Source organism: Onychomys torridus, chromosome 14, assembly GCF_903995425.1.
Source record: "Onychomys torridus chromosome 14, mOncTor1.1, whole genome shotgun sequence".
NCBI lineage: Eukaryota > Metazoa > Chordata > Mammalia > Rodentia > Cricetidae > Onychomys > Onychomys torridus.
This window is the reverse complement of record NC_050456.1, coordinates 55,611,168-55,625,302: the sequence shown is the minus strand read 5'-3', so window position 1 is coordinate 55,625,302 and position 14,135 is coordinate 55,611,168. Positions and strand designations below refer to the sequence as shown.

Here is a 14,135-nt window from a genome sequence, read left to right as displayed (position 1 = left end):
CCACCCATAAGGTGAGGTTGAGTACGAGCACAGTGGGGATCCCTCCAAAGGGCTGCCCCTGAAGGACGGTGCTCCGGGACTGAAAACACTCATTTGCCGTCATGTTGCGAACCACCGGGGTCATGTCCTCTGGAGAGGAAGACATCCTGGGCACACTCAGGCTCCCAGCCTGGTGGAGGGTCTCAGTCAGACTCAGGGAATTCTCCCCACTCTGCAAAACACAGAAAGATGCTGGGGGTGCATGGGGACGTGTACTGAGGGCACCAGTCAGCTAAGCTGGGGGGGACACATGAGACCCAGGGACAAGTGATGGGTTTGGAATTATGACATCAAGAAAGAAGAGCTGGCCCATTTGGGCTACAAGGTTACAATTTTCTACAAGGTTACACCCTCACAATTATGCAGACAGAGCAGCTCCAACGCCCTGAGCGATTCCTTATTTTATACTGCTTTACCCTTTTCTAAAAGTTGCAAAGACTAGGCAGTGGTGGCTCACTCCTTTAATCCCAGCACTCAGAAGGCAGACAGGCAGGATCTCGGTGAGTTCAAGTCCAGCCTGGTCTACAGTGTGAGTTCCAGGACAGCCAGGGTTGCACAGAGAAACTCTGTCTGGAAAAACATTTTTTTTTTTTTTTTTTTGCCAGAGCTGAGGACCGAACCCAGGGCCTTGTGCTTGCTAGGCAAGCACTCTACCATTGAGCTAAATCCCCAACCCCTAAAACATTTTTTTTTTAAATTGCAAAATGCAAGTGTAAATGCGTCTTCCCATTGCTCTCTTGTGGAGATCCTCGTATATAGAAATTGGCATATCTCACAAAAGGAAGCTAGATCTCAGATAGAAAAGTTCAAGTTGGCAGACAGAAGCCACTGTGTTCATGAGACCCCCAAGTGGACAGGGTTCACAGCTGTTCCTCTCTAGGAAAGACAAGATCCCTAAGGATGCATGATGCCTAGTGCAGAGGAGTAACCCAATAAACTCCTTGTCCAATGTGATGTGATGTGTGTGTGTGTGTGTGTGTGTGTGTGTGTGTGTGTGTGTGTGTGTGTGTGTGTGTGTGTGTGTGTGTGTGTTGGTGCATGTGTGTACATGCATGTGCTTGTGCACAAGTGGCCAGAGGACAACCTTAGGTACCATTCTCAGAAATGCTTTACATCTCTTTTGAGACAGAGCCTCTCAATGGCTTAGAGCTCACCAATTAGACTAGCCTGGCTATTCAACACACCCCAGGGATTTCTGGTTTTTGCCTCTCCAGCGCTGGGATCACAACCACACCTGACACTTTCTGAGGACTAAGCTTGGGTTTCCATGCTTTTGAGACAAGCCCTTCACAGACTGAGCTATCTCTGTAGCTGGTAAACTCTCTGTTTTACCTAAGGGCCAAGCAGACCAGCACCTACCCAGTCTGTGCTTATTCAGTGGAGCTGGGCATTCTAGCAAGCCCCAGATGCAAAACCACAGTCACAAGCATTAGAACTTTTCAGACATGACTAAGTGTGGCCGTGCTCAAACTGGCCTGCAAGCCTGTTTGCACTCCAAAGACTTTCACCTGGGCTCTAGACCTCACTCTACCTACCCTGAGTCTCTTTGCTCTCATTCAAGAGAAGTCTTATTCATTCATTCACTTATCAATCACTCATTCATTCAAATATTTTGTGATCCACTGCTCTGTGCCACACATGTGCTGGTGGTACCTCAATAATGTGACCAATAAAAAGCCTTCCTTCATGGTACCCTAGTGGGGAGGAGCATACAGGAAGAGGATCAGTGACCACTTCAGGTGCAAGCCACCCTTTTGCTGGTATGGGGAAGCATCCTTCTAAGTAGAGATGTAGGTCTCCCAGTGTGTTGAGAGGAACAAACAGACTCTGGCTGGACAAGGGATGTTGAGGATAGTCATAAAGTCACCTAAGTTTTAAAGGATCCTTTGAGTGAGGATACAGGGATGAGGAAGGGACACCTGAGCAAGGAGAGGACACTCAGCATCCAGGTCATGGCAGTCTGGGCAGGGCTGGCTGTATGCAGGTGATGGAAAGCATCTGGCCACATTGAACATGGAGCCAGCAGGAGTTTCTAGCAGATTGGATGGGGAAGATGACAGAAGGACAGAAGTTGGGATGGCTCAGAGGTTTTTAGCCCAAGAAAGTGAAAAAATAAAATAGAACTTCTGTCACTGGCTGGAAAGGTGGGGAAAGAGGAGAATGGAGGGCAATGGTGTGGCTAGACATGTGGAGGAGCTGTGGTTGTGGACCCAGAAGACAGCCTGGAGACAACATGAGACAAAAGCCACCAGGATAAGCATCTCTCAGAGGCAAAGGACCAGATGGCAAAGAACAAAGGGGGTGAGGGTAGAAGCCAGAGACTGGGGAACAGCTGATAACCTACCAAAGGAGAGGTACCACTGTTGTGGAATAATCTTTTTGTACACTGCAAATATGTATTACTCTCATTGGTTAATAAAAAGCTGACAGGCTTGTGGTGGTATTGTGTTCCCCAAAACATTGTGCACCCTAATAAATTTATCTGGGGTCAGAGACAGAACAGTCACAATATTAAACATAGAGGATAGGCAGTGGTAGCACACGCCTTTAATCCTAGCATTCCAGAGGCAGAAATCCCTCTGTTCAAGGAAACAGCCAAGCATGGTGACTCATGCCTTTAATCCCAGGGAGTGATGGTAGAAAGAGAAAGATATATAAGGCGTGAGGACCAGAAACTAGAAGCTTTTGGCTGGTTAAGCATTCAGGCTTTCGAGCAGCAGTTCAGATGAGAGCCATTGGGATGAGGACACAGAAGCTTCCAGTCTGAAGAAACAGGATTAACTGAGGAACTGGTGAGGTGAGGGAACTGTGGCTTGTTCTGCTTCTCTGATCTTCCAGCATTCACCCCAATACCTGGCCTCAGGTTTGATTTTATTAATAAGACATCTAAGATTCCTGGTACACAGGCTGGTAGCCAGGCAGGAAGTGTAGGTGGGATAGCCAGACACAGAGGACTCTGGGAGGAGGAAGGGCGGAGTCAGAGGAGATGCCAGCCAGCTGCTGAGGAAGCAAGGTGTATAGATAACAAGCCGTGAGCCATGTGGTGAAGCTTAGATAAGAAATATGGGTTAAACCGGGTGGTGGTGGTGCACGACTTTAATCCCAGCACTTGGGAAGCAGAGTTTGAGGCCAGCCTGGTCTATAGAGCGAGATCCAGGGCAGGCACCAAAACTACACAGAGAAACTCTGTCTCGAAAAACTGAAAAAAGAAAAAAAATGGGTTATTTTAAGTACAAGAGTTAGCTCGTAACAAGCCTGAGCTATTGGCTGAGCTTTTCTCCCCCAGACAGGGTTTCTCTGTGTAGCTTTGCGTCTTTCCTGGAACTCACTTGGTAGCCCAGGCTGGCCTCGAACTCACAGAGATCCTCCCACCTCTGCCTCCCGAGTGCTGGGATTAAAGGCGTGCGCCACCGCCACCGCTGCCGCCGCCGCCACCACCACCTGGCTTATTTATTTTTCTATTATCAGCTTGACACAGTACAAATTCTTATCCTAATAGTGAAATGTTTCACTGAAGTTTGCCCAGTGATTGAGTAAAACCAAAACTTACTAAAAGTCACAGTCATCCTAGGGTCCTCTGAATGCTACAAACTTATTTCTTGCCATGCTTTCTGTGGTAATATATGCAGGTAAAAGGGATGGATCATAATTATTGGGTTTATATCCCCAGTTCTCCAATTAACATAGCAGTAAGTTTGGGAGATAAGAATATTCCTGTAGTGGTTAATGAATCCTCTTGGCTACCTGGTTCTTATGACAACTGAGGTCCAGCTCAGCCAATGGAGGAGGGTAGAGTGATTGACAACTATACTGTTGGAGTACAAGAAATTCCTATTTACATGTTAAGTGGAATTCAGTACCTAAAAATTACCTCTCAAGTATGGCTATCCATAGTCAATACTACCCAAGATTATCATAATAAGCTTTTTATGCTTCATGTGTCCGGTTTTAAAGGACAAGAGATTAATGCTACCAGTTCCATAAATCTACTGTTCTGTAAGAAGAGGGTTACCAACAAGAAATCTGACTGGGCACATTGGCAACAGTGTAAGAGTGAGAGGCCTTGAGTGCTAATTAATATCTCCAATGGAGACGTCATTGATTGGAGCCCTTATGGTTCCCCTCAAGGAAAATATTCTCACTCAGAGTTAAGATGGAAACGGTATAATATTAATGGACCTGTGGAAATCAGTGCTTCTATTGATGAACCTATTCGGTGGCATGGAGTTGGAATGGCAAGTCCTCGTCTGCAGTTTGGTGATTCAATTCAGACTAACTTGTGGAAATTCTCAAGTGCCTCTTAAGGCATGGGAAGGAAAATTAAACATTAAGGATGATATGTACATTCTATCTTTTAAACTAAATCAAAGCCATCCTTTCATGGCATGTTAACCATGACCTTACTTGCTATTAAAGGGGCCTGTACAACGGCACCCAAATAATTACAGTATCACTTGTGAACGCTGTACCTTTCATACCTGTGTTAATTCTAGTATGTTTTTAAATTTGACCTTTGAAAGTTTATATATTCTGAGAGCAAGGCCAGCAATCTGGATACCGGTGAAGTTGGTGAGGCCATGGCAAGACTCTCTTGCGATGATCCTGGTACAGAAGCTCGTTGAAAGACTATTAAAAAGAACACGTCGTATGGCTGGACTGGTGTTCGCAGTTATTATGGGAATCACTGCATTGGCAGCTACGGCAGTGACAGCTGGAGTAGCGCTTCATGAAGACATCCAAACCGCTGAATTCCTTAGAGTCTGGCATAGACATTCAGAAGGACGTTGGACTGAACAAAGTAAAATTGATAATGAGAGAGTAAGTGAGTTAGCTGAACTAAGACAAGCTGTTGTATGGTTAGGTGATCGGTTAGAGATTTTAAAGGAGCAGATAAAATTCAAATGTGATTGGAATGTTTCTTGTTATTGTATCACACCCTTAAGATTTAATGAGAGCAAATATGATTGGGAAAAGGTTAGAATGCATTTGTGGGGTCACCCTCATGCTTCTCGAGTGATTTTTGATTTACAGGGGAAAAAAAAATCAAAGAAACTTTTGCAAAAAAGTTACCTGATACAACAGGAATGGATATTATGGAAAATCTAGCAGGTATTATAGCCTCATTTAATCCTACGAATCACTTTAATAGACTTCTGTCCTGGCAGGTGTTGTCCTTGGGTTAGCTATAGCGACTCTAGTGGCTTTAAAATGTGTTGTAGTGTCCTTGCGTAAGGTTATAAGACAAATAGATAGAAAAAAGGCTATATTTGCTGTAAGGCTTCAAGATAGTTGATTTATTTTTATTTTTATTTTTTTAATAAAAGGGGCTTCTGTGGTGGCATTCCTGCTGAGCTCCTGGCCTGGCTCCAGAGAGCAGCACCATGCCCTGATCCTTCCTTTGTTTAACCACACCTTTTGTTTCTCTTACCTTTTGTTTCCCTTATCACCCTATGTGAATCTTGTCTGAGGTCAAGGATCAGAGAGTCCCCCAAGGACCAAAGGCCTATGTAGAACTTGGTCCAGGAAACCCAGAAAACCGAGGTACCTGATAAATCAAGTAAGTTGCACTTGGCATTTGGTCTCTGGGAGCTCCTTTTGCTTTGAAGGTGTGGAAATTAACTATCTAAACTGTAAAAAAGAGGAAGTAAAACTGCCCTAGGTGAAGGGAAGAGTGCTTCAGTCCTTCGAGGCTGGACCCCCTGCAGCCATGATAGGCTAAATTCATTCTTAAGATGCCACTGTGTCTTCATTCCACGGACCCGCGTGAACCCACACACTCGTGTAGCAACCACTCAGCTACACCCCCTGCTATGTAGTCTCCCTGGTTCTGTGGGCTGCAGTCTGATTGTTCTTTGCTTTATATCTAGAATCCACTTATGAGTGAGTACATACCATGTTTGTCCTTCTGGGTGGACCTCACTCAGGATGATTTTTTCTAGTTCCATCCATTTGCCTGCAAATTTCATGCTGTCATTGTTTTTATCTGCTGAGTAGTACTCCATTGTGTAGTGTACCAAATTTTCTTAATCCATTCTTCAGTTGACAGGCATCTAGGTTGTTTCCAGGTTCTGGCTATTACAAATAGTGCTGCTATGAACATAGTTGAGCATGTATCTTGTGGTAGGGTTAAGCATTCCTTGGGTATATGCCCAAGAGTGGTATGGCTGGGTCTTGAGGTAGATTGATTCCCAATTTCCTGAGAAACCGCCATACTGATTTTCACAGTGGTTGTACAAGTTTGCACTCCCACCAACAGTGGAGGAGTGTTCCCTTTGCCCCTCATCCTCTCCAGCGTAGACTGTCATTAGTGGTTTTGATCTTAGCCATTCTGACAGGTGTAAGGTGGTTCCTCAGAGTCGTTTTGATTTGCATTTCTTTAAATGTCTTTCAGTCATTTGAGATTCTTTTTTTGAGAATTCTCTGTTTAGCTCTTTAGCTCATTTAAATTGGATTGTTCAGTACTTTGATGTCTAGTTTCTTGAGTTCTTTATATACTTTGGAGATCAGTCCTCTGTCAGATGTGGGGTTGGTGAAGGTCTTTTCCCATTCTGTAGGCACATGCCTTTAATTCCAGCACTCAGGAGGCAGAGGCAGGTGGATCTCTGTGAGTTTGAGGCCAGCCTGGTCTATAGAGCAAGATCCAGAACAGAACAGGAACCAAAACTACACAGAGAAACCCTGTCTCAAAAAACTAAAAGACTAGCCTCTTAGGGAACCATGGGGGAGGAGCCAACACACCATGATTTAACTTACACAGCAAGTTTTTGGTTTGTTTTGGTTTGGTTTTTTGTTTGTTTGTTTGTTTTTCTCATGCAGACAGAAAAAGTTACAGATGTGCGGTAAGGCCAGACTCAGACAAAAAGAGCCTCTAGAACTGTCACAGTGTGATTAAAAAAATATGTGTAGGCTTGAGAGAGAGAGAGAGAGAAAAAGAATATACACAGTCTTAGATTAAAAAAATATAGTTTTAAAATAATGAAGTCCTTTAAAAATAGAGTAGTAAAAGTATAATAAGCCATGTAAAGATGGAAAATACACAGAGTCTGGATCCTGTATGTTATTATGTTGTCTTTAAAATTCTTTTTTTCTTTCCAGAGCTGAGGACCGAACCCAGGGCCTTGCGCTTGCTAGGCAAGCGCTCTACCACTGAGCTAAATCCCCAACCTGTCTTTAAATTTTTTGATTGCTAAAAGACATTGGATTATGGAGACTGCTGGATTAAACCAACTTACATTTTAAAAACATCTTGACTTCAAAATTTAAGTCAAAAGATATGTTACTTTGGAGGAGAAGTTATGCTTTTGTTTCCATAGGAAATGAGGGGCTCTAGGTTCATTCTGGGTTAAGGAAAATCAGGTTTGATTGAGGAAGACTCCCTGAAAATCCTGCCTCCAAACATAAAAAAGTAAATCCAGAAGAACTACAAGACATGTGGTGCATATTTTTACCTGTTCAAACACATCACAAAAAAAAAAGCATTTTTTTTTTCCAAGACAGGGTTTCTCTGTATAGTTTTGGTGCCTGTCCTGGATCTTGCTCTGTAGACCAGGCTGGCCTCAAACTCACAGAGATCTGCCTGGCTCTGCCTCCCAAGTGCTGGGATTAAAGGCATGTGCCACCACTGCCTGGCACAAAAAAAGCATCTTTAACTGACTTGTGTACAATACACAATCTATACTTGTACTAATACATCTATGTTTGTTACCTTTAAAAGTTTATGTATTTTTCAACCAGATGGTGGTGACTCACACCTTTAATCCCAGCACTTGGGCAGCAGAGCCAAGCAGATCTCTGTGAGTTTGAGGCCAGCCTTGTCTATAGATCCAGGACAGGCACCAAAACTACACAGAGAAACCCTGCCTCAAAAACAAAAACAAAAACAAAAACAAAACAAAACAATAAAAAACAAACAAACAAACAAAAAACTTCATGTATTTTCAGAGCAAGGGGATCTGACACCAATGAAAATAATGGCCCTCATGATCCAGCATCCAGAACAGCTTCTAGGCTGCTGACTGAGATGATCCAGCCTCACACAGTACTACAGCCAAGACTTAACAACTATCCTGATTTTCTCAAAGTTCCCTCAAAGATTACCAACACCCCCAATGAACAGGAAGTATTCTAGAGAACTATGCCCACATTCTCAAAAAATGGGTAATGGATATTTATTATCATTTAAGGTGGGGGGGGGTTAGTTACAAGTTGTTATTGGTAATGGTCAGGAAAAAACGCTGAACGAAGGAGATTAGATTCAGGGATCTCATTCTAAAAAGAAAAGGGGGGATATAGAAATGATAGGATAAAAGGGTAGATTATTGAATCTACTTTAATCCAAAAAAAAACCAATTACTAATCTTAAATAATTTACATTGATATGGATTTTGGTTTATTGATACAAATTTAAAGTTAATTTTGTTACACTATATGTATATTTTTACTCTTGTTTTGGAGTTGTGCAGCTCATTTAAAAATGTAATGTATAATTTAAAAATACAGATTAGTAGTTAGTCATCTATAACAGTCAAACTTACAGACATTAGGTATGTTTTTAAGGTCATACACAGATATATTTAGATAGATAGATGGTCTTCAAACACTTCAAAGACCTACAGAATATGATATTTAATATGATTAATAACCTAAGGCTTTTCATGACAATGAGACATGCCTGTTCCTGGCAGCACCAATCTACCTCAGAGAAGATGATGGACATTAAAAAAAAAAAAAACTCCATGTGGAGTTTGTTTTCTTTATAGCAAAAGTCAGTCATGTGGACAAAAAACTGTCCTTGCCTCAATTGCTAACAATATACTGTCCAATCTGGACCAGCAGGGTGCAAGAAAGGCACTGCCAAACTTTGCCAAGACAAGGTAGGACAGTCCTTAAAAATTCCCCACTTCACAAAAAAAGTCTGTCCGATATGCTAGGCCTATAGGCCAGAGTTGGATGCCCCAATGTTGCATAGGCAGTTAGGTGACTGTCCAGGCAGACTGATGTCCCTGTCATTAGATAACATTTTTACCCTTCTAGGGTTTTTGATGGAATCGAAGACTAGATAGTTATAATTTTCCTTAATTATGATAAAAGGTAAATTAAGTACAAAACTTTGGACTCACAAGGATAAAATAGATAATTGAGTATTTTCTTTAATTTTGTCAAATATAAATGTACTGGATATTGTAACTGTAATTTTTAATAATTTTTCTGTTATATATATAGTTTTACTATGTTTAAAAAAAAAACCTTCCTTTTTAATTAGACAAAAAGGGGGAAATGCTGTGGAATAATCCTTCTGTACACTGTGAATATGTCTTACTCTCATTGGTTAATAAAAAGCTGACAGGCTGGTAGCCAGGCAGGAAGTATAGGCAGGACAGCCAGCCACCAAGGAAGCAGGATGTATAGAAAATGAGGTAACAAGTCATGAGCCTTGAGATAAAACTTAGATAAGAAATAGGGGTTAAGCCGGGCGTTGGTGGCACACGCCTTTAATCCCAGCACTCGGGAGGCAGAACCAGGCCAGCCTGGTTTCCAAAGTGAGTTCCAGGAAAAGCTCAAAGCTACACAGAGAAACCCTGTCTTGAAAAACCAAAAAAAAAAAAAAAAAAAAAAAAAAAAAAAAAAAGGAAGGAAGGAAGAAATAGGGGTTAATTTAAGTGTATGAGTTAGCTAGTAACAAGCCTGAGCTACTGGCCAAGCTTTTATAGTTAATATTAAGCCTCTGAGTGGTTATTTGGGAATTGGCGAGCAGGAGGAAAATTCTGACGGCATACCCCAACGCCAGAGCAGGCTTCAGTGGGGAACAACGAAGAGCTTGGGAGTTCCAGGGAAGAGTGAAGAAGAGAACTCTCCACCACCACAGGCCAGCACTGCAGAGAAGCAGCTGCTCTGAGGGGGTGCTCCAGGGCCTCCAGCACCCGAGGAGGCCGAGGAGATGGTGTGTTCACACTCTGTGGGTTCTGTGACACTAGAGCTCAGCTCTGACCGTTAGTTACTCCATGGCCAGTGACCTTGAGTAAGGTCCTAGAGGTCGCCATGCCTTGGTTTCCTCGTCTGTCAAATGAGGATTGCGACAGCAACTGACACATTTCGAACGTCTGTTGGGAGTTGAGAGAGTTGAGATTCGTGGGTCCTGTGAAGCAATGCCTGGAAGCTGGGGATCATCACATAAAGTCTATAATAGGAGATGCAGATGTGAAGTCCCGGAGGGCACAGGGCTGTCACCTCAGGAGCTGGAAGGATGGGAGGTGGGGGAGGGGGGAGAGCAGGAGATAAGGTGGTCCAGGAACTGGGCTAACTGGACAAAGTAGCAGCAGACCATAGACTAATGCTGTTCTCGGTCTTAGTTGGAGAGGCTCCTTTTTGCCATGGGCAGCAGGCAGCGAGTGCAGTCTCTTGCAGGTGGGCAGAGTGTTGACCACTGAGCCCTAAATGGGACATTTATATCAACCTCCACCCCTCAAGGTCCAGGGAACATTGTAGAAGATGGGATGGAAAAAATAAGAACCAGAGGATGGGAGGGGGTACTGTGAAATGCTGTCTTCTAGGCACGACATGACCAAAGTACTCATCAACACACAGCAGCTATGGTGACTTGTATAACACCCAAATAAAATCAAGCCAATCAACATTCCAGTATGGCAGGGCTCACCTCTAGCTAAGGAGCTATTGGCAACTGAAGGCTGTTGGAAGAGGGGACGTCATCTTTCCTGAAGGGTGTGGCCACTGGTCGTTTGCCCATGCTCTGCCCTACCTCCATGCATATGCAGGAAGCAGTGATCAGACTCAGTTTAAAAAAAAAAAAAAAAAAAAGGATATGGAGGCAAAGAAGGAAGGTTTTTTAAGGGTCCCAGGGCAGGAGGGCAGGATTTGGGATGTAAATGATTAGGATACAGTGTATACAAAATTTTCAAAGAATGAATAAAAATATCCCTTTAAAATGTCCTTTTAGTAGGGGCTGAGGACTCAATGAGATTCACCTTGAGAAAGAAAGGAAAACACAAAAATTCACATTCTGTCCTCTGAATCAAGAGCCCACACTGCCCCCTTCTCGTTCAACTGAACTGTCCTGGGTTTTCTTGTCTACTCAGGGTCACCAACTGACCTACCATAGTTGACACTGAACACAATGCACTTCTGTCATAAGCCTGAACACCCAGAGTGGCATCAATGTCATCCCCAGGATAAGAGGAGCAGCCCTGTGAACCCTCCCTAGCTGGAGGGCCACTTCGGCAGGAAGCTGCAGTTCTGAAGATGGCCACTTGGGGGAGCTCATGCCAAAGCAGAAGATACTGGAAGGTGACCACCCCACACACCTACCACATCTCCCCCACCCCATGATCACACACACACACACACACACACACACACACACACACACACACACACACACACACACACACACACACACGCCTAAGTCGGAAGAGATACTTCCCACTTCCCACCTGAAGCTGTTCTCCAAGGAAAATCCATGTCAGACCGGAAGCCTCCACTTAGCTACAGGTTTGCAAGTGAAGAACAGATGTGGTGGAGAGATCATTGTAGGGGCCATCTGCTCAAACAGCCTTTATCTGGGATGTTTTGTACCACTCTATTGCTTGTCTTTCATCTCTCAGTACTTTTTATGTGTTCATTTTAAAAGATTTCTTTTTTAGTTACCGGAGGCATTAATTATGGAAGATATAATGTGCTCATGAGAGCAGGTACCCCTGGAAAGCATCAGACCCCCTGAAGCGGGAGTTCTGGGTGGTGAGAACCACCTACTGAGACATCTCTCTAGATCCTTGCTGGTGTCTTTTAAAGTGAAAATGTTTTGACTTTTGACAAGGTGACCTCCGAGCTGAGGTGTGAGGGTGCAGGAATCAGCACCCTGCAGTGAGGAAGGGTGGACACAGGGAACTGTATTCACAAAGCCCCATGGAGGAGAGTGAATAGAGCGTTTTGAAGAAGTTCAAATAAACAGTGGTAGCTAGAGAGTGGGAGGGATCACTGGTTTGCCCATCAGCCCATCCAACAAAATAGATCTGGGACTAGGGAAACGGTTCATGGGTTAAGAGCACTTGCATTCTCCCAGAGGACCCACACAGAAGCTCACAACCATCTGTAACTCCAGTTCCAGGGGTTTGGACAGCCTCTTCTGGCCTCCATGAGCAATAGGCACTTTTGTGTTACCCTGATATACAATACAGGCTTAACGCTCATACACAGAAAAATTTTTTAAAAAGACAAGATGAATTTACTTCATCAAACATCTACTCTTGCCAGGCCCCATGCAGACCCTGGAAGTACAAACATGGAATCCTCCTCAGGGAATTCATAACCTTTAGGAACTGGAGAGAGGATTACTAGTGGCTTAGGGATGGGAAGACGCTCAGGTATGAGGTCTCAGTGTAAGCCTGGAGTTGGGTATGGGGGTTTCTACCCAACAATACAGTCAGATCACGGTTTCAGCTCCATCTGGCTGGCCTGCAGGGCAGGTGCAGGAAGGAAAGAGAATAGTTTACCTCTCCCACCTTGTCACCCAAGCTCTCAGGCAGCAGGCAGAGGCAGTGAGGAGGCTGTTGCCATGGAAACCTAAGGCAGCACCCAGCCTTTCTCCATGCTCCATCCTAGACTTGCATTCTTACTTCATCTTTATAATAATCCTAAAAGACAATATCCCATTATCCCCCTATCCAGAAGTGGCTCTAAGCTAGCTCTTGGCTATACGGGAGGAGTGCAGAAAGCTGAAGAGTAAGCTCTTTGGAGATCCAAGCACGAACTCTTCATTAAGAATGAAGCTTGAAGCTGGGCGGTGGTGGCACACACCTTTAATCCCAGCACTTGAGAGGCAGAGGCAGTCGGATCTCTGTGAGTTCGAGGCCAGCCTGGGCTACCAAGTGAGTTCCAGGAAAGGCACAAAACTACACAGAGAAACCCTGTCTCAAAAAAACAAAACAACAACAACAACAACAAAGGATGAAGCTTGAAACTGGAGGATTCTAGAGATACCGATGGGACACTAACCTGGTGCGTGCCTAGAGTAGCAGGTATTGGGGAACAAGACTTTAATAGCAGAAGACAAAGAACTATTCAGGGGAGTGAAGCGAATTTGGCTACCTGAAGCCAGGACATGTAATTTAAACTCTGGGTCTATCTTAGTGACCATCCCTTGCCTCTCTGAGCCTCAGATTCAGCACTTGGAAGACAGGCATAATGGCAGCCCTGCCTCACAGGGTTTTTGTGATGATGGAGGAAGACAGTTCATACATCCCCTTGTACAATGCTGAGAACCACATCAGCCCTCAGGATTACCCAGTGCCACCTTCATGTCAGCAGCTTACTGAGAGGGTGCTGAGGGACCCCCTACTGGACCATCCATAGGCTCCTTCTTGCCGTTCATTATACTTGAGGACAGGAAGGAGGAGAGAAGTGGGGAGGAGAGTCCACTAACCCTTAGACTGCAGATTGTCTCTGCTCTTTCCATGAGCAAAAATCAAATTACACTCTTGATTTGGGCCAAGGAGGGGCAAGAGAGGTGATGAGAATGCTGGTGTGTGAGGCAGGTCCCCTCCATGGTCGCACACCTTGTCTGAATGGAGAGGGACCAGCTCCCTCCTGCCCATCTTCCCTTCCATTGTCAAAAGCAGGACGGGATAGGTGTCTTCATGACGGGTAAGGTGACCTGCTGATGTCCCACGCAACCTAAGTCAGAAGCTCATTTTTCAGTAAAGTGGGGGGGCTGTAGGTCCCTGGCCCCTGTTTGGGGTAACTGTTGCATTGCTTGACCTTGATATCCTCCCTATGCTAATTCCCTGTGAGATTCCACCCTCCTGATAAGGGAAGCTCCTTGTCTGTGTACCCAGCATATTGGGTGTTAACAGCTTAGATGCAAGACTGTAAAACATCAGAAGCGGGGTTGGGGATTTAGCTCAGTGGTAGAGTGCTTGCCTAGCAAGCTCAAGGCCTGGGGTTCGATCCTCGGCTCCAAAAAATAAAAAAACAAATTAAAAATTAAAAAAAAAAAAACATCAGAAGTGAATTTCTGCCCTCCGGGGTTCTCCCATTGTGCTGTAAGCCTGTATTTAAGACCTCTTCCCTCCTTCAATAAACAG

General features: G+C 44.2%; 1 protein-coding gene across 2 annotated transcripts in view; it reads right to left on the bottom strand.

Annotated features, from left to right (window-relative positions):
* Tmem63c (transmembrane protein 63C) overlaps positions 1-14,135 on the bottom strand; it is a 76,716-nt gene that overhangs the window by 38,192 nt on the left and 24,389 nt on the right. For both annotated transcript variants that reach the window (XM_036205897.1, XM_036205898.1), the window contains exon 3: positions 2-211. In XM_036205897.1, the coding sequence (XP_036061790.1) occupies positions 2-145 (144 nt within the window). In that variant the 5' untranslated portion in view covers positions 146-211. The remainder of the gene's footprint in view (position 1; positions 212-14,135) is intronic.